Below are 26,682 nucleotides of genomic sequence, written 5' to 3' on the forward strand. Positions count from 1 at the left end.
CACCCCTAAGGACTTATTAACCCGAGCTGAAAAGGCTACGAAACCAACTAACCACCCTGCCCCATGCCAAAACTCTACCATTTGACGCGAGAATCACTGCTAATTAGGCAAGACTAGCCCGGTTACCAGGCAAAACCTCGGGTGAGACAATTATTACTTTATAACACAATAATAACTGACTTTACTTAAAACAAAAATTAAAAATAAACTTAGACTAAAAGTAAGTGTTTCAATCTCACTCCCCACAAACCATGTTGGTGTGATGTGCAAAGTTCAAAGTATAATTCATGAATTAGTGTCTAAGCAACGATAAATAGAAAGGACTCTAATGTGGGATTAATCTTTACCGTGTCCATTTGTTCCAACGTTTAAAATAATTTATGGATATTAAATTAAAAAGAATAAAATTGCTTAACTGACACAAAAATTAAAATCCTAAAAGTTTACTTTCCCACCCCCAAACTTATATCACACTTTGTCCTCAAGGTGTGGAAAATAAATGGAAACTAAAAAAACAAAAAGCAAAACTGGAAAAGATAAAACAAAAGCCTAGACTAAATAAATTAAAAGAAAAAGGAAAACAGAGAAGAAACAAAGAAATTAAAATAAACAAATAATAGAACAAACAGAAAAGAAGGAAAAGAAGCACCTGGATTCGAAATAAATGGAAACTAAAAAAAAAACAAAAGCAAAACTGGAAAAGATAAAACTGTTGGAAGTATGCCCACAAAGCCACTCATTTGATGTAATAGCTTTTTGGAATACTTAATGTATTAAACTTTTATATGTTTAATGAAGGGCAAAGCTTATTGTTAATCACTATTTAATGTATCATGTGTTTAAGCAATAAGGGAATCCTAGGGATGTATTTGATCTAAGAGACAAGTGATCTAAGTGAGTTAGATTATCGAGACCATTCTCTTATGTTCATTCCTAAAACGTTCCTAGCCATAGGATTGCCGATTGAGCATTGACAATCCGCTAAGGCTAGTATGTGTTATGTTGACTCAAGCGTGAGTATGACTAGTCTCAAGTCATTTGGTGTTGGACACTAAGACAAACACATAGGTGCTCGAAAGAGTAATCGAGTACACTGAACAACGATCAAAAGAGAGTTCGAACATACATGTCATGTAAGAACTCGAAAGTTGCAATATGCAAAGTAGTCCTTTGACCTGAGGCATCATGGATGTCTAATGGTTAGGTCCTTGATCTTTGATCATGTCAACGGCATTCCATCGGAGTGTCCACGGCATTGTTGGGGTCAAGCTATCTAGTCGTGTAGGCATATGAATGCATAACAAGGGATCTCTAACCTTCCATGGTGGAAGGAGAATACTCTAAGATATGATTCTAAAGTCTTTGGACAAAGCAAATGAATATGACTTAGGAAGTTTGTTCCAAATCATATTCAAGGGAATCATATAGAGAAGTATCGCATTGGATAGTAGACATGAAACAAACTATCATTCAAACAATGTGATTAAGAGTATTGTATTAGAGAATGACCGTATTGCATTGTAGTTGTAACTGGATAGGTTCTCCAACCAATTCTACTTAGCTTGGGTAACCATGACATACTGCTAGGTGTCACTCATGGTTTGTGGAAGCCCTAATGATTAGGCAACACTAATCATAAAAGGGAGAATTGAAATGTGGTTTCAATTCACAATCGATCGTTAAGAGTAACAATCGCTCACTACCTCGCTAATTGGAACCTAATGGATCGTACACCGAGTAAGGGTGATAGTGAAGAAATTAAATGAAATGGATATGCAATTAAATGGTTTAATTGAAGAATGGTCAAGATTAATTAATTAGTTAATTAATTTTACGAAAGGTTCGTATTAGGCTTATATGTTGGTTTTGGGTTTCGGGGCCCAAAAGCGTTTTGGTCCAAAAGGCCCATTATGTTTAAGTTGTATGACAACTAAAACAAAATGGGCAAACAGCCCAATAACATTAATATGGCCGGCCATTAGGGTGAATGGGCAAGCTTGGATTAATTACAAGTTTGCCACTCACTTGAAATGAAGTATAAAAGGAACTTTATAGCTTTATTTCTCATTAGGGTTTTTCTTGGTGAAATGAGGTGAAACACTTTCTCTCTATTTCTCTAAAGAGGCCGGCCACTTAGGGAGATTAATCTAGCAATCTCTTCTTCCCTAAGTCATCCATTTCATCTTCACACTTAACCCTTGGTGTGGAGACTTAGAGACACCAAACTTTTGGTGTTTTGGAGATCCTTTCCTTACATCCACAAAGTCCAAAGGAGCACAAAAAGGAGAAGGAAATCACAAGCAATATTCAAGGAGCTAGGAGGTGACTTGAAGGCCCTCCACTTGGGTGAATCCCTTGTGTAAACAAGGATGAGCTTCAAGGGTAAAGAAACTCTAAATCTTAACTTCTCTTTAATGTTGTTAAAGAGTTTATTGGTTCACCATATACTAGGCTTTGAAAGTCATGGGTTTTATGAATTGTTTTTTAATGCATGCCTACTTTAAAGTGTTAATAGTTTGCATATGTATTCAATTGTTCTTACTTGTTCTTAACTAAGACAAAATTTTTCCTTCAAAAACAAAAGCCTAGACTAAAAAGGAAAAAACAGAAAAAAAAACAAATAATAGAACAAACAGAAAAAAAAAAGGAAAAAAAGCACCTGGATTCGAACTCAGAACCTGAGGCTGTGTGAAGATGCGCGGACCACCACGGACAATGCAACACTTGTGTCAACTTGCGTAACAGCTGGTATAGAAACAGGTGTAGCAGCTGCATGTGTCATTTAAAAAAAAACCTAGCTATTATTGAACACGCATAGGATTCCCCTTTCACTAGCCTCGATCCCTAAGCCACCCCACGGCTCCCTGTCTCCCATTTTGAAAATGTCCCTATCTTAACAAACATGACAGGCCACATGTCACGCATCCATATGATGCATTCCTTAGGATTCTAAAAGAAAGGCTCAGATGCACCCATTTCTCTCCCTTCTAATTTTTTTTTTTTCGTTTTAAGAAACTCCAGCCCTATCTCACTAAAAACCCAAACGTACATCCATATCAGAAATAAGTCTCCCATTTTCCTCAACCCACTCTCTCTTTTGCTCTCAGACCCCATATCTCTTTAAAATGAAAATTAGCTTTCATTCTTTCTCATTTTTCTCAATCCTTGCAGCCATCTCATCATTTCAAACCTCTCATTGTCTTCTCAGTTTGGCACCCCTCTTCATACAAAAAGCCAAACAATATACATACCCCGTGTCTCTCGACCCCATCCATGGTGGAGCAAAACATACATGTATGATTCCTCTATGAACTAGAAGCTGAACACAGTAAAGGAAAGGAGAAAACAATGAAGATTGTGCAGATCCGGGTATTTCGAAGGTAAAATCTTGTTCGCTGTCAGTGATGAACCCCAATATGTGAAACAGTGGCTGCATTACTGCTGCATGTAATTATAATGGTGTGGTCTTTGTGCAGAAACACTCGGATCCATGACAGATCCGAGAGAAAGAATGCTCAAACTGGAGATCCACTGGACGAAAGGCAGGACACATCACAAAGGCCATGATCTATCGATTTGGAAGGTATAAGCACTCATCCATGTAGAAATCATGATTTTCACAATATCGGGTGTTGTAAGTGATGCACAACGAAGGTAAAACTGAGCTGGGGTTGTATTTGGGTCTTGTTCTGTAAAGATGATGTTTTATGGCTCTGCATGGTCTCATGTTGGTGTGCTTTGTGCAATAAAGGTGGATCACTGATAGATCCGTGGGAAGGAAAGTGGATGGATAAACATCAGCTTCAATGGACAAAAACGGCACAAGCTTCCAAAAGCCCAGATCGGAGCATCTAGGAGGTAAAATTTCATATCCTTGCAATTTCCCACCCCCAAACTTGCATCGCTGAATGAGCTCATATTAATTGCTTTAAATTTTAGCATAGTGTAGATGTGGTTGATGTTAATGCAAACTTGCTGCTGGGTGCATGACTCCAGTATATGATAAGCTGTCTCTATTTTCCCTTGGTTTCCATGCGTGCAACCTGCAATTAACCAATATATGCAAATATTAAAAACGGAGCTAAAATCAACTGTGTAAATAAAGAAAGCAAAATATTTTTGGATTTTTCACGTTTTTATTTTTTTATTTTATAATCTGTATTTTATTTATTTATTTAAACTTAGGTATGTAAATGCATCTAGAAATTTAACTAATAATAAAAAAAATCAAACGAAAAAAAAAATAAGGAAAGAGTTCAGAAAAATTGGGTTGCCTCCCAACAAGCGCTTTATTTTAAGTCTATAGCTAGACATTGTAGAAGTCTGGTGGCTAGATCACTGGTTCCTTCAGAGTCAAAAACTCGCTTGCACCAAATTTCCCTATGCATGGTTTAAGTTGATGTTTGGTAACCTTAAATGGGAAATCTTTACCCTCAACCGTGATGTCCACATTACCATTCTCAAAAAACGTTAGTAACTAGAAAATGACCTTTCCATCGAGACTCTTGTTTCCCTGGAGATGATTTGAAATAGGAACTTAACAACCACACTTTTTTACCAGGCTGTATATTTGCACAACTTGGACTGCTTTGCAATTTTTTATTGCCCTTGACATTCAAATGTTTTTGGTCAATCTAGTGGCAAATCACATTTTGAGTCTTTATGGGCAGCTTGCCAATAGATGATCTGGTCACAAAATTGCCATAAGGTAAACCATTTAATACATCAACGCGCATGCATTCTTGCTTGTCACCTGAATGTATGCTTGCTTCAAACAACTTGAAAACAACCGTTTGATCTTCAACCCGAAATGTTAATGTTCCGGCTTCCACATCAATAAGAGTTCGGGTTGTTGCCAGGAATGGGCGGCCCAAAATGATAGGTGTTGTCAAATCCTCATCCATGTCCAACACCATAAAATCAGCCAGTAAATATAAATTGTCAACCTTCACAATAACATCTTCAATGACTCCTCTAGGATAGGTAATTGAACGGTCAGCCAATTGAATAATGTTGGAGGTCGACTTCGGCTCTCCTTCACCTAAACGATTAAAAACAGAATAAGGCATTAAGTTTACACTAGCACCTAAATCAATTAAAGCACTATTAAAATCACAATTTCCAATGGTGCAAGAGATAGTAAAACTCTCTGGATCTTTTTTCTTTAGAGGCAATTTATGCAATAAGACCGCGCTGCACTGTTCTGTCAGAATCACTTTTTCAAAATCAACGAGCTTCTTTTTCTTTGTGCAAACGTCCTTCAAAAACTTGGCAAACGTCCTTCAAAAACTTGGCATAATATGGAATGTTCTTGATTGCATCAATTAACGATAGATTAATCTGAACTTTAGACAAAGTCTTCATAAAATCTGTTAACTGTTGATCTTTAACTTTAGGCTTCAACATTTCAGGATAAGGCATAGGTGACTCATAAACACGCTCTGCAATTTTTGTGGTAGCTTCTGCAGTATTTTTGGATCTGTCTTGGGGCTGCCCAGAATCTTCATAAATTGCAGAATCTTCAAAAGTATAAGATTTAGTTTGGGGCAGTTCTGCTGCCTATGAATTTCTAGCAGAATTTTCAAGTCTGTTGTCATAATTTTTGCTAGACCGTAAAGTCTGTATAGCATTGCATTCTTCTCGTCCTCTTGGATTAGGTACTGTTTGACTAGGAAATGTACCTGGTGCTCTTTCTGAAACTTGCAACGCAATCTGCTCAATTTGTTTTTCCATATTTTTCATTGATGCATACAGATTTTGGATTTCTTGATTGGTAGTATTAGCTAATTTTTCAATTGCTATCTCCCAATAAGCCTTAGGTGCAGCAGGTTGTTGTACCTGTTGTTGAAATTGAGGCCTATAGTGTTGATCTTTGTCCCACTTTAAATTAGGATGATCTCTCCAACCTGGGTTATAGAAATTTGAATACGGGTCATATCTGGGACGCTGAAAATTGTTAAATGAATTAGCCTGCTCCGCTGTAAACTTCGAATAAGCATCTCTATGTGGACAGCTCAAAAAATCATGATTTGTCATGTTGCAAACGTTGCAGGCAGCTTGTAAAGGCTGCTGTACAGCAACCTGTGAACCTAGAATTCTTTGTAATAACATGTCAAATTTTTCATCAAGCATTTTCTCCATTTTTTCAATTTGTGCTATAATATACGGAGAACCGTTAGACATCTAAAAAACGGATCTAGATTGTGGCTGCTCAACTGCCCATTGTTGTGTATCTGCTGCCATTTTTTCAAATAACAAACAAGCCTCTTGTGCAGTTTTATCTTTGTACGAACCTCCGCATGAAGCATTGACAAGAGTTTTTGTAGTCATATTTAACCCTCTGAAAAATATATGCATTTAATTTGTAGTGTTAATACCCAAATGTGGACATTTTCTAATCAACTCCTTGAACCGCTCTCATGCCTCATGAAACTCTTCATTAGGTTTTTGGGCAAAAGATAAAATCTGAGTTCTCATGTCAAGAGTCTTAGAAGCCGGATAATACTTGTTTAAAAAAATTTCACTGAGTTAGGCCCAAGTACTAATGCTTCCAGATGGGAGTGTGAGGAGTCATCTCCTTGCTTGATCTTTTAGAGTGTAAGGAAACAAACGGAGCTTAATAGATTAGGCTGAAAATCCCCTCACCAAAATATTTTTGCAACCCATTAAAAATTCTGCAATATGCATGTTTGGATCGTCAGTTGATAACCCATGAAATGTAGGTAGAATATTCAACATGTGCTGCTTTATTTCAAATGTAGACCCTTCCTCCACTGCTGGATAAGTAATGCAACTTGGTATATTAGTGGTATGAGCTGTTAAAGAATCACCCCAAGGCTGACCTGCCTCTGGAATAACGAATGCCATTTTTCCTTTACTGTGCAGATTCCCAGAAATTGAAGACTGCAGAAAAGTCCCCTACAGAGAAGGAACCCATTGCAAATTTTTCTCCCTGCGTCTCCTTAAAGTCTGCTCGAGTTCTGGATCAAAAGGAAGCAGTTTCTGTACTATTGAACGGGTGCTGACCATGCACATATTATCTTTGTAATTTGCACTGTATTGTTGTAATCTGTGAAAAATAAAATAAAAACGAAAATTAAATTTTTTTTTCTTTATATATATATAAACAGCAATAACTAATTGAAAATTTGATTAGTAGGAATTATTTTAAATAATCCCCGGCAACGGCATCATTTTCTTGATAGGGATTTTACTACTCATGTGAATACGATAAAACTCCTATAATACTTGCAAGAATCACAAGGTTGTTGTAGTATAAACGGCTCTCGCAAGGTTGCTCTCCACATGGATTATTAAATAATTCAAAGCAAACCAAATTCCAATTAATTATTGTTTAGTAGAAATTGAGGTGATTGATTTTATAGCCTGCTTAAATTAAAAACGAAATTTTGATTTTATAGCCTACTTAAATTAAAAACGAAATTAATTATTAAAAATAAGACAATCTGCAATATTAAAAACTAGAAGGAAAAGAAAACAGTTTTGGGATAAATCAAATTAAGAAAACACTAGGGTTCCACCATCACCTAGCAATCCTATGAACTTTTACCAATTACTTATGATCTACACATGCCACTTTGAAGGTTAGATTTTCCTAATTCATATTCTACTTGGAACCTCCAACATAGAACGTATATCTAACATGCAACCCGTCCGGACGTTCGGATCAAATCTGAACATGAAAAACTCATTATGCTTTATGAAAACCCTTTGAAAAACCATGCAACCCTTAAGATGTGGTATTCATCCTAAGTGAAATTACAATTATTAATCACAAGAAGCCAACGTCAATTTCAGGGAACCTTCCGACCAAAATTGCATCAAATTACTTTTCTAAAGATGCTAATGGTGATCAGGCATTAAGACAATTAGATTTTTATCCCGGTGATTAACAATTCAAAGTATGCATGCAATCAATCATAAGCAATTAAATAAAAATCACATACTCATGCTAAGGCTCAAGGCTTCGCCCTAGCAATAGAAATTAGTTACGCATATTCATAATTAAAATCATATAAAATATTATTAAGAAAAGGATTGAAAACACCTTAGAGTAGAAAATCTCCAAACCCTAACAATTCTCTCTGTCTCCAAAATTGCATAAAAGAAAGCGTAGTGAAATATGGTAGACGGCCAAGCAATATATCTGCTAAGCCCCCACACAAACCCTAAAAACAGGTCCTTTATTCCCCCTAGGAAATTAAAATTAATAATCCAATAAAATAGGAAATATAACCCTAAATTAAATGGTAAAATTCGTCTAAAATCTGAACAACCACGTTTTGGACCCATAAGCTGTTCCAAAACTGGCCCAATATAGCTGGATTTAATGTTTGGAATATTCTGAACACTTCTCCAGAAGGCCACGAACCCATCCGAGGTCATCTTGGGCTCCAAAAACGCAATTTAAACCCAAAAACGTCATTTTCCAGCACTGCGCATCGCTTCTTTATTTTATCGCCAAAAAATAACCGCTTTGTGGAAAAATCTCAGATTTTGCTACGATCAAGCTAAGTGACTTACGAACGTTCTCCAACTAGAATTACTCCAAAATTCGTCCATTTGATCCTGTTTTGCTCCAGAGAAAGTCAAAAGTCCTACATTGAAAATACAATTCAAAGCATCAAAATTCTTCCAAAATATTAACCAAAATGTACTAAGATTAGGATAAAATATATAATATAAATTCTACTCATCAATGACCATGGTTATTAACTTCTAGCAAAGGAGCAAACATCATCTCATACACATTGGTGTTGAACGTGGTGTCAAAAACAATCACATCACCAAAATGGCCATAACCACGTCGTAACTTAGCATCCGCTCAAAAGAAATTGTTAAGTGTTTTGGCTTCGTCAATCTCTATCTTGAAATAGAATGGCTCGTTTTTCTCTTTTTCATCCTCAAAATTTCCGCATCATGCTTGATTAGATGAGCTCACAATTGATGTTCAATATTATACATATTCTTAAGGGTATAATCAATATTTCCAATCCCTTCACTTTTCACCTCCAATAATCCCATTTGTTTAATTTTGAAAATATTCACCATAGCACATTGTTCAATCATCACCTCCTTTGCCTCCGAAACTCAATGATGAGATCTAAATAAGTGTGAGGCACTTTCTATAAGGTGGTTGTGTCCTTTGTTGAAAACTTTTACAACAAACTTATCACGACCAATTCTCTTATACAACCAATTTTTGCCTTGCAGTCACTTCTAGCATCTCCCCCCTCCTACCTCTCCGATTGGGTTTGAGATTGGCATCCACCATCTTTTTGCCTTGTTTGCAACAAACAAATTCTTTCCTTACCAAACAATTACCATCATTGCACTTTTAGCTACTCTGCTACTAAATCCCAAACCCAGATGCAAGTGCATAATTGTTGGAAAAAATATATCATTCATCCAATGAATAAAACTCCACTTTCAATTTGGGTTTCAACTCATCGTCTACATTTCGTATCACAAATACAACCCTTCTTGCACCAAATTGATCTCCTGCATCTACATCCTCTCCTTCCTTGATAATTTCATCTATTTTTAACTCATCCCCCATCAAATTACAATTCAATAACTACCTGCTACAAATCTTTGAATTTATCACAACTTAGCACAAGTTTTAAGCGTATACATCTAAAATCGAATTTCAAGATTTCAACGAAGTCTAGTGGTAACCCCCAAGCATTATGGATTCAAAAATCCAGAATTATAAATATCTTACACATGTACCCAAAGTTGGTTTCCAAAATAAAGAATGAAATGAAAATGTAAGGGAAACGTACATCCCGCAACACTTCAACCAAATGATTAAACCAAATGCCGCCACGACGAACGCAACGGTGACAACGCTCTAACCACATGGTTTCATAACACAACATCTTGTCAACTCCAGTCCAAACTGATCTTTAGTCCACCTAAAATCGAGCACTCACTCACTTCCCCAGCTTCCTCTCTGCCTCGATCCTCACAAATACAATCCTTAGCTATCCCGCACGCAAAGTGAGCACCATAGAAATGCCCAATAAGAGTATTGTTAAAAAAGGAGGCGAAGAGAAAGCATTAATATACTCTTCAATCAATCAAGAATACAGAGATTCGTTGGGACTTTGGGAGAGCGAACAAGCGTGGGAAACCAGAAAAAGCAATCACAATGTTGTCGTCATCACATGCAAGAAAGGACAATTCAGCCTTTCATGGCCCCAATAATCAATGAGACTAATGCCAATGTTAGGGCACAAATAATTCATTAAAAGTCCAACTGCGCGTGGAAGCCCAACCAGCACATATTTGTAGCAAACTGAACTTAGGGTCAATTAAAAGAAATGAAAACTAATAAAAAGAGCTTGAAAACTTTGAGTTTTAATGATAAGGACAAAATAAAGGGTAAAGTGAATAGTACCAAGATTGACTTTTTAGTGTAAAAATATGGTTTTTCGTTAAAGTGAACAGTATCGGGTGCTTTTCGTTAAAGTTCCCTTAAAAGAACTATGCAAATCCACAGTCATGCCACGCTAAAATATATAATAATTCATAACTCAAGCAATCGAAAAAAAAATCATGCTAAATTCGTGCCACGCTCACAAGCTGGTGAAACAAGCTTTTCTTCACCCGACATGTTTAAGTGGATCCAAACCTCATGAGATTAAAGTTGTGGGCTTACTCCCAAGCAGCCCAAAACCTTCACAAGCTTGAATTTCACATAGGCTTGGTGGACTTTTGTAGCCGTCCACACCATGAATTACTCAACCAAGTCATAGTTTTTTATGTTATTCATTTATCTATATTTGGTGCCATTATTTCACTAGAATATCTCTTTAAGGCACTTGTTTTCTTTCGAGGTATTTTAGGACCTGGTGCCAAAAACGTACTAAGGAAAATTAAGGTGTCTCAAACCCCAAAAAGTCTTGCCTAATGATGGTAAAATGATGTCACCTCTATGTATATTGCCAAGTACTATCCATTTGCTTTCCCTCTTTAATTATCTTGAACCTTAAGAAGTGCTTATTTCAACCACAATCTAGTCCGTGACTTGACTTATAAATAAAATCTTTGTACAAAGGTTGGGATGAGGATTTTCTCTGGATTTTCTTTGTGAGGATTATGGATATCACTTCATCGTGTCCATTCATCGTACATTGTGTAGTCATTTTTCATCAGGTGCTATTTGTGTTCAATTTTAAATAAAAAAATTCAAAATGATTTCTGACAGCAGAATGACGAATGAACGGACACGATAAAGTGATTCTAGAATCCTTACAAAGAGCATCCGGATAGAATACTAGGTTGTGGCACTTGATTCACTTTTCTGACTGTTTCGCACAATAATAATAATTATTTAAGACAAGTAAATATTTCTTCAAGAAAAACAAAAGCTACTTCAACCCAAACAAACAAAAAATGAAATAAAACAGACACTCGTAAATATTAGAAAAGACAAATACTTGGATAAGGGAGGGTTGATTAGAAAGAAACAAACTTATGCTCACAATTCTGATTAGAAGACTCCTATTTGACTCCTAATTGACGATAGGAAGAGAAAAGAACCAAGAATTAATATGTTAATTGATAATAATTCTTTTGTTAAGTTTATGCTTAAAAACCACGACAAGTGGCCCAATGGACAAGTGCGAACATCAGCTCCCTAAAGAAAAAACGGGAGGTCCTGAGTTCGATACTTTGTAAGCTATGAATCTACTTGATAGTGGCCACTTAGGGGGGAATTTCCAACAAGCCTTCTCCGAGCCTGGAATAGGTGGATAACCATGGTTCGTCACCAGTTGTCTCCCTTTCAAAACAAGAAAAGAATGTTTGAAGATTAGTTTGGAAGATGGAAATCAATCCTTGTTTATAAATATAACCCAGTCAGTCAGGCTTTCCTTCAATTCGGGAGTGAAAATCTCTACACTCAATTCCAAATTAATCTCTCTCTCTCTCTCTCTCTCTCTCTCTGAAATTGAACGGAAATGGAAATCCCAGATGATTTCTGCTCCTATGTCAGTGCACCTGCTACCCCTGGAAGATATTGCGGCTCTGCCAATAACAACGTCTTCTTCTTTAGTGTCCCAACTAGTCCTAGGAAAAGGACCATATCATCAACTTATGATGACTACCCAACACCACCCATGACACCATATCATGATGCCAATTCCGAACTCGGGGACTTTGAATTCGACACCAGTAACAGTTTCAATCTTGGTTCGGTTGATAATGTGACTAGCCAGCAGGTGAAAGACTTGTTTGATCGCAAGCAGCGCGAAAAAAGGCAGACCATGGCATTTGCTGATGACCTTTTCTGCGAGGGAAAAGTTATGCCGCTTGCACCTCCACTCAAACTTCCACCCCGTCTTGGTCAGAAATATACCAACCAAAGCCCGACCCCATCTACCCCAAGGTCACCTAGTTCTGGGATCAAAATGCGGGTTTTGCATAGGAGGTTGTGGAATGATGATTTTGATCCGTTCATGGTGGCGCTGCAGCATGTCAGGGAGGAGGAAAAGAGAGGGAAAGCTGAGACAGAGGCTCGTGACATATCTGACCTGAATGACCAACAGAATAAAGAAACTGGCCTGCAAACACCAATTCACTCACCTTCTGTGAACTCCCCAAGTCTGCTACAAAGTCCAACCAGGCTGGCTCTGCCCAGAGGACTGGAGTTTGCAAGACAAGTTAGACTCGTCGGAATGGAATTGGATCATTCTGAGAGACGCAGTCGCCCCAAATTGGAGACGGAGACGCCTAAGAATAACATTGCTCAAGAAAGTGGGGGGCCTTGTAAAAAGCAAACCAAGGGGCAGAAAATCAGAAGGCTTTTATTGAGTGCGTTGTTTGGGAAACCAGATGATGAAGACAAAAAGAGGAAAAATCAAACTTCTGAAATATTGAAAAAGCCAACATTTCTAAGGAGACTAAGCCTTAAGTCAGGAAGATCAACCAGCTGCAAAGCTGAGAAGAGGATATCTAACCAACTCACCAAGACAACGCTAGTACAATTCAGGCCAAGGCTTTTGCTCTGTATGGGTTATAGGGCAAGGTATCCACGGTGAACCAGCCAGTGTCGTGGCAAAAAATATTTTCTACTTCAAGCTCCTGCACTCTATGTCTTCAACTCCCAAAAGGAGAAAAAAAGTTGTTATTGTCGTTTATATAGTGAAGTAAACTGTAGAACCATATTAATGAAACTAATTTTTCAACACATTAAACAGAAAAAATAAATAAAAAAAAAAAAAAAACTTACTTGTAAATGAAAAGTCGTTTGGAAGTGCTTTTAAAATGATTGAAAGTGCTTCTAGTGAAAATGTTTTTGAAACCAATCCTTAGTAAAAATCCAAGTGGATCCTGGAAAAGTACTTTTAAGTGCTTCTTGCAAGAAGCATATATCTGGTGCTTCTTCCAAAAAGCACTTAAAGTGCTTGTGGAATTCAAAATCAATTTCACCAAAAACGCTTCCAGTCATTTTAAAAGCACTTCCGAACAAGCTCAATCTATTGACCAATCTTTAGAAGGAACTAAAGAAATTTTTGAGGTGAATTTCAGTTTGGCTTCTTTAATAATTATTTGATGTATCTTCACAGTCAATATTTACATTATTTCTTTTATACATACTTCTAAACTTTGCATCATCAAAGTAACTTCTATATATAGCTGAAGCTCTTTCATTTTTCAGATTCTTAATAACCTTATTCCAGGCCAAACCCTAAGCATTCGCAGTTAGTACCTCTCCCATCCCAAGCTTACCTGAAAAACACTACGGTCCATCCTTCATTACTATCACAAACGATACCAGCAGCACTGATATGACCTTCACCTCTTCTGCAGTCACCGACATTGAGTTTATTGTATGAGTCAGAGTGGGACTCCTGCACAAAGAAAATTTGAAATATTGAAGGCTTAGTAGTAAGAGAAGAATTAGTTATAACACCCATTCGATAGAATAAGCATAAAGCAGGTATAACATAACGAGGATCAGCAGGCATACTGAAATTAGGATAAAACATACCATGCTTTTTCATTTCCAACATTATCCGCATGCAAAACTGAGATAAACTCTTCATTATATAACAGTTCCAGACTTCAGAATAGATGTAATGTGTAACTGCAGCAAGTCCAATGTAACTATCCAAGGACACATCCAAAATTTCCAGCTAAAGTTAACTTCTGGATTCTTTAGCCTTACAATATCCTAGGTCTTTCCAGTGCATCACCAAATACAAGATTCGGGGCATCACATTTCTCCCCTCCTTGTGCAGAGAGGGCAGTGCCCTTTCATTCATTGTCAAGCAATCATCATCATGACCATGGGCAGTGAATCCGTATAGGCAATGGGGTGGGTTGGACTCGGATACCATCAGTAACGGCCCAAAGCCTCATCCAAAAGCATTACCTGAAGTTAACTTTTGGAGTTAAGAGTCCAGAAGTTGACAGTGCATTACTTATCTACCACATATCTTGGCAGCACATTACTGATGTAAAATTCAGAGTATGACAATTGGAGTTGCACAAAAGCAAATCTTCTTGAGCTCATTATATCTAACCAGGTACGATTTTTCTGGAAAACTTTAATACGTACACAATTGAAAAAAAAATTACTCAGGCTGACACTCCTGATCCTTGAAAATATTTCTCATTTCAAAACACTTCTTCCCATATAATTGTGCACATTAAATAAATTTCTTTGTAGAGAAAAGGTATTCAATTCATTACGTTATATGTTATATGGCCAGATTCATTTTATGTGCTCAAGGTAATTTTCCATTTTAGAATTTGGACTTGGGTATTTGAACTCAATCTAAAGAGTCCCAATGATATAATTACTTCGCGTGTTATTCATTCATCTTTCAGTGCAATTACCTCATAGCAGTTACCTTTTGTCCTTCTCTCTTCATGGAAAAACCAGTTTATGCTTCAATTCCCTTTGGTTTGCATTTCCAATGTACCAGCACAGACACTCCTCCAGAAAACCCCTCGGAAAACTGTAGGGAAAGAAACCACACTGTCCATTTTGCCACAACGGTGAGTACTTCTCGATCTTCAGGATCAAATGACCGTCCACCCTCTAAAAAGAAGCCAATGCAAGGCATGAGCCAACTTACTCTGAGTCAATTTGTTGCAGCATCCACAAGAACTCAAGTTAATGCAGATTGGTCACAAACTATTCGCCTTCAAAAGATTGAGAATAGCCTTCTTTGGTTTATGCAGCCATCTTTTTCTCCGGGTAATTTCTGTCGAATTGCAATTTTTCAGAGATGTCACTTTTCAACTTCTTTGTCAGTCAGATAATTTATTTATTATTATTATTTTTTGTAGATGAATTAAAAACCAAACAAATTCAGATTAAGTACCAATTTTGTTTTTGAAGTGAATTAAATACCGACTCTAATATAGGTGTTAAGGGGAAATACCGATTTTAAGGAAAACTATCAAGCCCAACCCATTCTACTTGGATTAATCCACAATTTGCTTAATACTCATTACTCACTAGTTTTAAAATATGATGAATGAAAGTAATACTCATTAGTTTCAAAACAAAAAATAGAATCCAAGAAGTACACCAAACAACCCCTTAAAAACTTGGAAACCAATTAACTTTATGTGTATGTATATTTTTTTAAATTTTTTAGAAAGCAAGATCCATGGGACTATGTTTAATAACGTTCAATGGCTTCGTTCATTTTGCAGCTTCTGAGGTTTCTCAGTATTGTTCTTATGGTCCCTCATCTCATAACCAGCTCAGAGATCCTATCAATCTCAATACAATTGAGTTTAGAGGCAATAAGGAATTTGCTCGTACACCAGTAAGCGTATCTTATCCTGACTCAAACTTCTCCTTCTTCACTTGGAATGAACCTCATCTTTATATGGAAAGATCAAACTTGTCTGAACTACAAAGCTACAAAGGGAGCAATCCTAGTGTAAATCTCCTAGCTGCTCAGCAAGATAAAAAAGTGGGTTCCAATCCAAGCCTAACTGACAGAATAGGGACAAAAAGGAATTTGAACAAGAGCAAATACACTCTCTACATATGTCCTAAATGCCCCTGTGAATTTGTATTTTCTGAAAACCTGGATGCTCATATGTCGGAGCACCAGAGGATAGAAGATCAAACTAATAGGATGAGAAGCTTGGACACTGCATTTAGGTTGATCGGCTCTGAATGCCCCTTGGTTCATTCACAATTCATCTGGAATCTAGAACATTTAGCTGGGCAGAAACCAGAAGCATCTTCTCCAAATTCAGATACAATGGCTTCGAGTGAGGATCGAGAAAAAGAAGATATGGCTCGTGAGCAAGAAATGCCGCTTAGTAGCAGTGCTGAAATAAAGGGCAGCCCTTCAACTAAGTTGGATATTAAGGCGGTGGCTATTTCTTCTATCATCAAAAGCATCAAGTAGGCATTTGACTTGGTAGTTGGTAGTTGCCCCTGCAAGTATCTAGAGAGATACCTGCCATTTTCGATGTGTTATTTTTGGAATTCTTAAACCATGTTTTAATTTTCCGTGAAGTTTGATGAATGGATTGTTTCTTTCTATTATGTTTTGAACTTTTTATTCTCATCCATCCTGAATTCGATTTCAGTACAAGATTTTCTCGGAGACATTTCATCAAACACATGGCGTGCCACACCAAAATCTGATTGGAACAACTACAACAAGAATACTGCTAAATTGTGATTACAAATTCAGAAGCTCATAACCACGAATCAATTAGTAATGATAATAGTATTAGTAGTATACCTCGGTGAAGATTACGTCCTCCATTGTTGCGTAGAAGAAGCTCCACTCCAAACACCTATTGAGAGCAAAAGTAAAGTTAAAAAGATGAGTACTGAAGAGAAAGAGATGACCATTAAAGGAAGCAACATGTATACCTTTTGATTGTCAAATATGAAATCCAAACACCAGATATCATGAGTTGCGCCAAGCAGTTCGATCAATCACCAAAACATTTCCATGCAGTACAAAATTGAAAATTTCATAAAGAGTTGTTAAAATACTGCAAGTGATACTTCTACATGATGGGGCACATTCGTCGTTTCAAGTGTACCGTGCCTTAACTTGCCAATTTCAGACACCGACCGCGAATCTGACATGAATCAACATGGAAATAATGGGTTTCAGGTCAAAGAATAAGTGGTTGGGTTTGCTGTCCGGTCAATGCCTTAAACATTCGTTAAATAACAGATTAATTCAGGATTAGCCGTGGGTAACCCGTTAAACTAAAAGTCACTATTCATTTTAACTCCAAATTCCGTTACTCCTTGCTCTAATGCATTCCTATCGACGAGCATTACAAGAATATGTTAAAAGAATAATTCATATGTGTCACAAGAATGAAAGTAAATGCAAATTCAACATTTACCCTTCTATGAGGATTTTGATCATTTTACATTTATGAGGACACAATTAAAGGGAAAATTGACATGGGGCACATTCCTCGTTTCAAGTGTACTGTGCCTTAACTTGCCAATTTCAGACACGACCGTGAATCTGACACGAATCAACATGGAAATAATGAGTTTCACGTCAAAGAATAAGTGGTTGGGTGTGCTGTCCGATTAATGACTCAGTTAAATAATATTTTTGATAGGTTTTGACTTGGGGATAATGTGTTAAATGAATAATTCACTATATTTTATAAAATTCTTATAGATCCCATGTAATATATAAAATAATAATTTTCTAATTTCTTTACACCTTTGAGATCAAATGCCAATGTTGTATGTATGATGTGTTGTGTTACCATGGCTTTTGATTATTTAAATAGAGTTTTTGCTTGGTTAAATGCTCATAAAATGAAATAATGTATTACGTTGAACAATGTACAATCTATTTCTAGAATAATAGGTAGATTCATGAAGTGTTCTCTTTTTTTCCTACGGTAGATTCATGAAATTTACTTGGTTAAACAAACATATAGGATTATTAGTTTGTAAAACGAGAAACTAAATACAATATACAATATTTAAGAAATAAGGAATACTTTGGTAAATTAATAATTTATTAAATGACTATTAAATTATTACCCTATATTAATAGATTTTCCTTGGCCCCAAGGCTATTAGTTGCTAGAGGTTTGTTTTGAAAGTAACATCTATGCATGTAGATATAAACTTGTAGTGCTTAATGGAGTTATTATAGTCTTATTGTTGAATAAAACTGAACTTACGAATTCAGATGTTAATATTTAGTAATTTCGTATGAAATTTTTTATTTGATAAGAGATTTACTACTTGTTTGGAAGTGTTTTTAAAATGACCTAAATTGCTTTTGGTGAAAGTGAATTTGGATTCCAAAAGCACTTTAAGTGCTCTTTGCATGAAGCATTTTAAGTTCTTTTCCAGAATTCACTTGCATTTTTACTAAGAATTGGTTCCAAAACCACTTTCATAAAAAAACGCTTTCAGATATTTTAAAATCACTTCCAAACGAGCCCTTATTTAGCAAAATAAGAAAAAACAAAACAAACTAGGGAGAAGGTCTAATAAAGCATATATTGTTCTTAATGGGTGTAAATGGGTTGGGTCGAGTCTGGTAACTTGTTAAGATAATTAGGGTGTGACAACAGATCCATTGATGTGAAAATTAACTTGACACACAAATTAAACTCTAGTAAACATGTAATTGTAGTATTAAGCAAGTAGGGATCGTTCTAGACCGGTGATTAACTAGGGTTGCTAATCAACACAAATAAGACTCAAAAACACTAAACTAGACTCTATAGACTCAAAACTGACTCAAAACAACAACAAACAATAAAAAAGAGACTCTATAGACTCAAAACTGACTCAACACTAAATGCTAGATGCAAAATGAGATCCCTTCTATCCTAAGGAGGATGACGATGAGATTTTAGAGCCTAAAATTCCTTATCTAAGTGCGATAGGCGCTTTATTGTACTTAGCTCACTAGACCCGACATCTCCTTCGCTATTAATCTTTTGGCAAGATACAGTAGTGCACCTACACTCAGACACTGGACTGACGTGAAAGACATCTTCTGTTACCTTAACGGGTACTACAAATTTGGGCTTGTTCTATCCCTACGGATCCTCGAGTAATGTCGTACCCCCTGTTTCTCAAATCGATTCTCACCTTGTTGGTTATACCGACGCAGGATACTTGTCTGATCCGCACAAGACGCATTCTCAAACTGGTAATGTCTTTACCGTTGGAGGCACCGCAATCTCTTGGATGTCAACTAAACAGACCTTAGTTGCCACTTCATCTAACCATGCTTAAATTCTCGCCTTACTGGAAGCTAAAGGAAAAATTTTGTCCTAACTAAGAACATGTGAGAACATTTGAACACATAAGCAAACTAATAACACTTTAAAGTAGACATGCATTAAAAAAACAATTTTAAAAACCCATGACTTTCAAAGGCTAATGAATGGTGAACCACAAGACTCCTTAATAACATTAAAGAGAAGAAAGGATTTTGAGATTCATTACCCTTGAAGCTCATCCTTGTTTACACAAGGGATTCACCCAAGTGGAGGGCCTTCAAGTCACCTCCTAGCTCCTTACATCTTCCTTGTGTTTTTCTTCCTTTTGATACTCCTTTGCTCCTTGAGGATGTGAGGAAAGGATCTCCAAGAACACCAAAGATTTAGTGTCTCTAAGTCTCCACACCAAGGATGAGGTGTGAAGATGAAATGGATGACTTAGGGGAAAAAAGATTGCTAGCTATCCTTCCCCTAAGTGGCCGGCCTCTATGGAGAAAATGAGAGAAAAAGTTTCTCTTCTTTGCCTCAAGAAAACCCTAGTGAGTAAAAGCGATAAAGATGACTTTATAGTACCTCGCATGTGAGTGGCAAACTTGCAATTAATCCAATTTTGCATCCACTCACCCTTATGGCCGGCCTTGACTTTGTTATTGGGCTAATTGCCCATTTTGTTTTAATTGTCATACAACTTAAATATAATGGGCCTTGTGGACCAAAACACTTTTAGGCCCCCGAGACCCGAAACTAAATTGAAAGCCTAATACGAACCTTTCATATAAATAATTAACTAATTAATTAATCTTGACCATTCTCAATTAAACCATTTAATTTCTTACCCATCTCATTTATATTTCTTCACTTTCATCCTTACTCGGTGTACGATCCATTAGGTTCCAATTAACGAGGCAATTGGCAATTTTTACTCTTAACAATCGATTGTGAATTGAAACCACATTTCAATTCTCCCTTTGATGAAGATTAGTGTTTGCTAATCTTTAGGGCTTCCACAATCCATGAGTGACACCTAGCAGTATGTCATGGCTACCTAAGCTAAGTAGAAGTGGTTGGAGAACCTATCCAGTTACAATTACAATGCAATACAGTCCTTCTCTAATACAATACTCTTAATCACATTGTTTGAGTGATAGTTTGTTTCATGTCTACTATCCAATGTGATACTTCTCTATACGATTCATTTCAATATGATTTGGAACAAACTTCTTAAGTCATATTCATATGTTTTGGCCAAAGACTCCCGACTCATATCTCAAAGTATTCTCCCTCCACCATGGAAGGTTAGAGATCCCTTGTTGTGCATTCATATGCCTACATGACTATAGCTTGACCCCCAATAATGCCGCAGACACTCTCAATGGACTGCCTTTAAAATGATCAAAGATCAAGGACCCAACCATTAGACATATATGATGTCTCAAGTCAAATGACTACTTTGCATATTGCAACTTACGAGTTCTTACATGACATGTATGTTCGAACTCCTTTTTTATCGTTGTTCAATGTACTCAATTACCTTTTGAGCGCCTATGTGTTTGTCTCAGTGTCCAACACTAAATGACATGAGACTAGTCATACTCATGCTTGAGTTAACATAACACATACTAATCTTAACGGATTGTCAATGCCCAACTGGCAATCCTATGGCTAGGAACATTTTAGGAATGAACATAAGAGAAATGTCTCGTTAATCTTACTTAGATCACTTCTCTCTTAGATTAAATACATTCCTTGGATTCCCTTATTACTTAAACACATAATACAATAAATAGTGATTAACAATAAAATTTGCCCTTCATTAAACATATAATAAACACAATAAGCATTCCAAAAGTTATTACATCAAATGAGTGGCTTTGTGGGCATACTTCGAACATAAGCAACGGGAATGCTTTTGGTTAAAAGAAGATGTGGGCCATATTCGAAGCTCTTGCGATTTTTACCTCGACGTTGATGTCCTGACGACGATCTTTGAAGACAACATAGCATGCATTGAACAACTTAAGAAGGGTTATATCAAAGGAGACAACAACAAGAACATTGCGTCGAAGTTCTTCTTTTCACATCAACAACAAGAGCATTAGAAGATTGAAGTCACGCAAATCCGTTCATAAGACAATATAGCCGACCTCTTCACCAAATCACTGCCGAAGATGATGTTTCAGAAGCTTGTTCATGGAATTGGTATGTGTAAACTTTATGAGTTGTAACATTGCTATTTCTCTTAGGAATTGTGTCAAACTCAGGGGGAGTATCCTGAAGAATACTTGTTTGATCTTAATGTACTTTTTTCCCCTACGATTAGGAGCATTTTTTCCCATTGGGTTTTTGCTACCTAACTAGGTTTTATTGAGGCACCCACCTTAGGCTGGTCATATCCCTGATGATGTCCCGTAGACATATCTTTTGACTTTGCATTTCTCACACATTTTTTCTTAGTCTATGGATTTTGTCCCTACTCAGGTTTTTGCCATAGCCTTAGGGTTTTTTTTAGTGAGACTCACTTATGCAAATTCCTACCTTATTGAGAATAAGCATTGTTCCTTAGAAACAGTGCCGACGAGTTGACTTCCTCAACTTATGCATGATGCTAAATCTACCTTGCGTATTTACACACTCAAGGGGGAGTGTTGTAAACTTTTCTAGTTTAAGTGTGATTGTGCAAATCCTAGATTATATTTAATTCTAGTTATCCTTTCCTATTACAACTTGTATTCCTTGGGGATGAAGGAATTTCTTTTCTCCTTTTACTACTATAAATAAAGGCACTATGTAGGAGGGATAACTCACACATTCCCCTAAAATTCTACAAACACATCTCTCAATCTCTCTACCCTTGCTGCCAGCCCCCTTTAACCTTGTCAGATAAAATAGGCTACAATACAAATAAAATTTTCCTTCTTTTAACCTAAAAATATTTAGATTCCGATAAAAGTTTTTTTTTTTTTTTTTTGGTCAAAAGATGGAATTTATTAAATTCTAATAGATAAATTTACATCTTCAACTAGAATATTAGAAAGGAAATTAGGACCTTTATAGTCCCAACGTTTGGGGACATGTCGTAAAAGTTGAAAATTCACTAAACCGACTTCTGAAGCATGTATTTATTGAGTTTTGAGCGAATTTTGATTTAAATAATTTTTTTAATTGTTTTAACCATTTGATTTAATTTTGTGTTGCTAGATCTATTTTACCGTTAGATTTAATCATATTTGATCTCAATTGTTGAATTTAATGTATTTAAAAATTAAAAATAGACGAATCATAACATATTAGTATAAAACACGCCATCCACAATAATTGAATTTAAGACCATTCACTTATAAGTGATAAAATACAATTAGACCATATTATCAAATCATAAAGTAAAGGGAGCTTGAATGAAAAGGTAGACATATTGAAAAGCAAAATGAGAAATTGCAATTGCATTACCAATTTCTACGACTTCCAATTGAAGATTTATCAACTAAACTTTTACAAATCGTGGGATAAGTTATCTTACATTAATTGCATGAATTCTGCCGTGTACAGAGATCAGAATCCCACAAAAAAAAAAAAAAAAAAAAAAAAAAAAAAAAAAAAAAAAAGTAAATAAAATGTGATGCAAGTGGATTATATAATTGGAATTAAAGGTAAGAAATAGTTATTAGCATTCAAAAAATCTCATTTTACATTTTGCATAATTTCTTTTTAAATAGAAAGTTTGAGGTAGCTAATGCGAATTTTAGAGTGCCAATAACAATCTCTTAACGCTAATGCAAAACCAAATTTGCATATAATAATATTATATTATTCCAAAACTTGCGTAGGCCAAAGAAGCTTCCACATGGAAATTTCTTGTTTGGTTCTGAGCTTCCTGATTCCCCCATAAAACCCATCTGCCTCATTTCCCTCCTCTCGATGATCTCTTCTGCTGATGTTTGTGCATCTCCACCGTGAACCATGTGTGTACTGGTTGAACTCCAGAACCACCGTGTCTGTCCAAAACCATACATCATCAAACAAATATTCACGATTTTCAATGCCCTAATTTAGGATGACAGGAATAGAGATTTAACTTGAATGCAGAGAAACGGGCACGTTACACTGACCAAATCTTTTGGTCATTGTAATTATTCGAATTACACGACTATACGATCATAATCATGATTATTCATTATCATATTTTAAGGTTATAGTCCAATTGTGGTGAGGAGAGGACACAAATCTTTTGCAAGATTGCTTGGCTGGTGGGTCGGTCAGTGTGATGGAGAGAGATTAAATAACAAATTGGAAAGCCAAGGATGACCATAGCATGCAGCCCCCACAAAGCCTTAAGATTCCAACTTTGCAAAATAAAATAAAAACCAAAAAAATGAGACTACTTCAGCGTACTATTTAATGTGGTAAGTGATGAGCAAATGTCGAATTTTCATGAGTTTTTTTCATTGAATCATTAGCTGTATGCAGAATTTACCACATCATATAATACACCAACGAAATACGAATATGCAATCTCCCTAACAGACACTAGTCAAACAACAAAAAGGCAGAGAGTGTAGAGGGAACATTGAGTTCTTTCAATGTGGTTGGCCATAAATATTCTTGCGAGACAAAGCTAGCACAATGTTGGTGGAAATCATGACATCAAATAGTATAAAAGGTGGTCCACCTAGCCCTAGAGCCCTACATTATTCTATTCTATCTATTATATTCTGTGAAAGTGAGGATTGCATTCTTATTATCCACAGATTATTATTAGGAGCAGCATATCAATGACTTGTTACTCAAAAGATTATATATTATCCTAAAATGCTATTTCCAATTAATTGTTAGATTCCTCTAACAACAGCAACAACAACAAAATCTTATCTTACTAAATAATTAGTCGGCCGTATGAATCTTAGAACGTCACTCCCCTAACAGCAACAGAAAAATCAATTTTAGATCACATGCTTGCCAATCCTTTTGAGGGGAGGGGGTGAGATAGAAGAATGAAATCTACTCACCACTATTATGACAAAGGCAGTAATTTTCATTTCCATCACACGATTCCAGGTGACCTACTACACCATACCACCAACCTGCAATACAACCAAATGAATTATAACAATTTAATGATTCATTTAACATACTATCTTCGGGTTGTCCGCTATCCAAAAACCAACATACTTTACACCGCGATGAATGTAAATAAATTACTTAATTGGTTATGACAAAAAAAAATAAAAAATTGGTAAAAACAAAAATTAGAAACAAACCATAAGGAAACTCTTTGTTTCTTCTCCACTGAATCTCTATATGGTCACCGGGCCGCAACTCATTCAAACAGTCGGAGACGTGAAGATCATGAGCCGGAGTGTCAACAGGCGGCGCTCTAAGCCTTTCCCATGGCACAGCGTCCTCAATCGCAACTGCTCTCCTTCCATGCGGCGGATACCTGAAGAAATCAACAACCCTCCTCAATTTATTATCTCAGATCACCCTCATCAACTCACCGCAACCAAAACGCTAACAACAAAACAATACATAAGGAATAAGAAAAGGCAATCAAGGGTGTAAATCGAATTACCTGGCTTGGAAGGTGTCAGTGCGGGGATCATAGCTAAGCTCAGCATCGTAGCATGACAACATAAAACCAACATGCCCATTCTGTAACACAAAACAAACATGAAGCCAAATTAATGAACACAAAATATCCCAGCATGTTTTATTTCTTGTTTCTCTTGTAATCGAAACATATTGGCAAATCGTAGTTGATAGATTACATACCTCGCGGTTATAGACCTGCGCGGGGAACCAGAACCTGCCAGTCTCAAGAGCAAGGTACCAAGACATGATTGAATCAGCTGGCAAACAAGACCTCTGCTTGCTTCCGAGATCATCAACCTTGGATCTGATCCATGAGAAAGGCCAACCAAGAGAGAGAATTCTCATGAGGCCTTTCTGCTTTCCCTGCTTCAAGTCAATCACATCAGTCTTGGAAGCAATATGCCACCGCCACTCCCTGTAAGCAGCAGGGCCAATCACTCTGCCCCATTTCTGCTTCATGTGCTTCTCCCAAAGGTGATCGCTCCTGCATCTCTCCCTCAAAGAAGAACAAACACCCGCCATTCGAAAAAGCGCGTCGGGAGGAAGCTTCTCGAGAATGCATTCCAACACCAATTCCGGCAAGTCCAACACAGACGTCTCCAGTGAGTCGTCAACATTCTCAACTTTGGAAGAAGAAAGGGATAGAGTTTTCCTCACGAGGGACATTCTGGAAGGAATTCGAGGGCGGAAGAGAATCGAAATGCCTTGCTTCGCGAAGTTGGAGAGGGTAAAGAAGGACAAGTCTTTCCAGAAAAAGACAAGGGAGAGGCAAGTTATGAACAAGTAAAGTAGCATCACAAATTTATAAGCGGCCTCAAATTCAAGGTCGGCATAAATGGTGATCTTGAATAGATGGTTTTTAACTGGTTCCCACGAAGCCCACCAAAACCCAACGGTGGGCCTCCGAAAACAACAAACCAACTAACGTATAACTCGCCTTAAGCCAATCCAATCCAAGAAGAGATTTTTCGTGTATGACATGCAACGAATGAATGAAAAAAACGATGGCACTGCAACAAGGAAAAGGAAAGGAAGCCAAATATTGCAAATGGTTTGCTCAGTGGAAAAGAAAGAAAATGGTAAGGACCCCAGCCGTACAGACAGCTAAAACAGATGGCGTTCAAGGATAGGAGGAAGGAGCAAGGAGGAAGGAGGAGAGATAGCTAATGGAGATGGGGTCCTCAGATGGCCTTCAGGGATAAGAAAAGTTAAATGTTAAGATAAGTCTAGATGCAGAGACCCATATCTCCAAAATCCTCAGATTCTCTTTTGGAACAAAGAAAAGAAAATAATGCAACAAACAGATCTGGATTGTTGTTGTTGTGGAGATTGTACCGAAAATTAGGTGAAACCCCACCACCCAAAAGAAATGAAAGATAAGGACGGAAGGAGATGAGGAGGCCCAGGAGGGGGTGGAAGTGAAAGATGGAAGATAATAGGGGGGGTTTCTGATGAAGAACTGAACTTGGTGAGGAGGATCAGTTCAACATATTCTTCATCAGAAACTCTTTAGAATCTTCCCCCACCCTCTCAAGCGCCCTTTCTCTCTCTCTCTCTCTTTCACAAATTAACGAACAGGTAGTTGACAAGAAGAAAAGAGGAAGAAATGCAAAAAAAAGTCTTATATAATTGACTATTGGAGGTTTTCCTTAAATAGCTTTCTGGTGCCTTTTTCATTTGTGTGGATATTGAACAAACTCTCTCTCTCTCTCTCTCTCTCTCTCTCTCTCTCAAGTTGGGAGATGGAGGAAAATTCGTATAACCAGAAAAGGTAGCCGTTAGGGTGACGTTCATTGGTGGTTAACAGATTGAGGGTTCTGTTATCAAAGCAGCCTCCACCACTCAGCAGCC

General features: G+C 36.9%; 3 protein-coding genes, 2 long non-coding RNA genes and 1 other non-coding gene across 7 annotated transcripts; 3 read left to right on the forward strand and 3 right to left on the reverse strand.

The window, feature by feature from the left end:
- Window positions 1–3,170: 3,170 nt before the first annotated feature.
- Window positions 3,171–3,933, forward strand: LOC114823955 (uncharacterized). Of its 2 annotated transcripts, XR_011579329.1 has the most exons (3): window positions 3,171–3,380; window positions 3,498–3,583; window positions 3,752–3,933. It is a non-coding gene; the product is annotated as an uncharacterized lncRNA (long non-coding RNA). The 2 variants fall into 2 exon arrangements; XR_003772127.2 differs by lacking the exon at window positions 3,171–3,380 and having other exon boundaries at window positions 3,444–3,583.
- Window positions 3,934–4,634: 701 nt separating this feature from the next.
- On the reverse strand, window positions 4,635–6,141 carry LOC139194712 (uncharacterized). Its single transcript, XM_070819615.1, has 3 exons — window positions 5,682–6,141; window positions 5,256–5,501; window positions 4,635–5,086 (listed from the first exon to the last, which is right to left on the reverse strand). Exons 1-3 carry the CDS (start codon window positions 6,139–6,141, stop codon window positions 4,635–4,637), a joined length of 1,158 nt encoding a protein of 385 aa, XP_070675716.1.
- A 234-nt stretch (window positions 6,142–6,375) lies between these two features.
- Window positions 6,376–6,480, forward strand: LOC114824267 (small nucleolar RNA R71). The gene has a single exon (XR_003772406.2). It is a non-coding gene; the product is annotated as a small nucleolar RNA R71 (small nucleolar RNA).
- A 5,507-nt stretch (window positions 6,481–11,987) lies between these two features.
- LOC139194713 (uncharacterized) lies at window positions 11,988–13,067 on the forward strand. Its single transcript, XM_070819616.1, has one exon. The coding sequence runs from the start codon at window positions 11,988–11,990 to the stop codon at window positions 13,065–13,067; it is 1,080 nt and encodes a 359-aa protein (XP_070675717.1).
- Window positions 13,068–13,538: 471 nt separating this feature from the next.
- LOC114823956 (uncharacterized) lies at window positions 13,539–17,120 on the reverse strand. Its single transcript, XR_011579330.1, has 6 exons — window positions 16,889–17,120; window positions 16,755–16,809; window positions 15,114–15,242; window positions 14,886–15,013; window positions 14,021–14,404; window positions 13,539–13,880 (listed from the first exon to the last, which is right to left on the reverse strand). It is a non-coding gene; the product is annotated as an uncharacterized lncRNA (long non-coding RNA).
- A 5,537-nt stretch (window positions 17,121–22,657) lies between these two features.
- Window positions 22,658–26,592, reverse strand: LOC114823957 (F-box protein At2g26850-like). The gene is made up of 5 exons (XM_029099982.2): window positions 25,012–26,592; window positions 24,812–24,891; window positions 24,501–24,679; window positions 24,249–24,323; window positions 22,658–23,237 (listed from the first exon to the last, which is right to left on the reverse strand). The coding sequence occupies exons 1-5, from the start codon at window positions 25,624–25,626 to the stop codon at window positions 23,050–23,052; spliced, it is 1,137 nt and encodes a 378-aa protein (XP_028955815.2). The 5' UTR covers window positions 25,627–26,592; the 3' UTR covers window positions 22,658–23,049.
- Window positions 26,593–26,682: the final 90 nt, after the last annotated feature.

Source organism: Malus domestica, chromosome 03, assembly GCF_042453785.1.
Source record: "Malus domestica chromosome 03, GDT2T_hap1".
Classification (NCBI taxonomy): Eukaryota; Viridiplantae; Streptophyta; class Magnoliopsida; order Rosales; family Rosaceae; genus Malus; species Malus domestica.

Excerpts from the sequence above, each read along its gene's own strand:
- LOC139194713 (XM_070819616.1), top strand. The coding sequence starts at position 11,988 with ATGGAAATCCCAGATGATTTCTGCTCCTATGTCAGTGCACCTGCTACC.
- LOC114823957 (XM_029099982.2), bottom strand. The coding sequence starts at position 25,626 with ATGCTACTTTACTTGTTCATAACTTGCCTCTCCCTTGTCTTTTTCTGG. Across the intron at positions 24,324-24,500 it reads AAACAAAGAGTTTCCTTATG|GTTGGTGGTATGGTGTAGTA; the intron begins GTTTGTTTCTAA and ends GTTGTATTGCAG. Across the intron at positions 23,238-24,248 it reads CTGCCTTTGTCATAATAGTG|ACACGGTGGTTCTGGAGTTC; the intron begins GTGAGTAGATTT and ends GGTTTTGGACAG.
- LOC139194712 (XM_070819615.1), bottom strand. The coding sequence starts at position 6,141 with ATGGAGAAAATGCTTGATGAAAAATTTGACATGTTATTACAAAGAATT. Across the intron at positions 5,502-5,681 it reads AGTTTCAGAAAGAGCACCAG|ATTCTGGGCAGCCCCAAGAC; the intron begins GTACATTTCCTA and ends CAATTTATGAAG. Across the intron at positions 5,087-5,255 it reads TTGCCAAGTTTTTGAAGGAC|GTGCTAGTGTAAACTTAATG; the intron begins GTTTGCACAAAG and ends TAATTGATTTAG.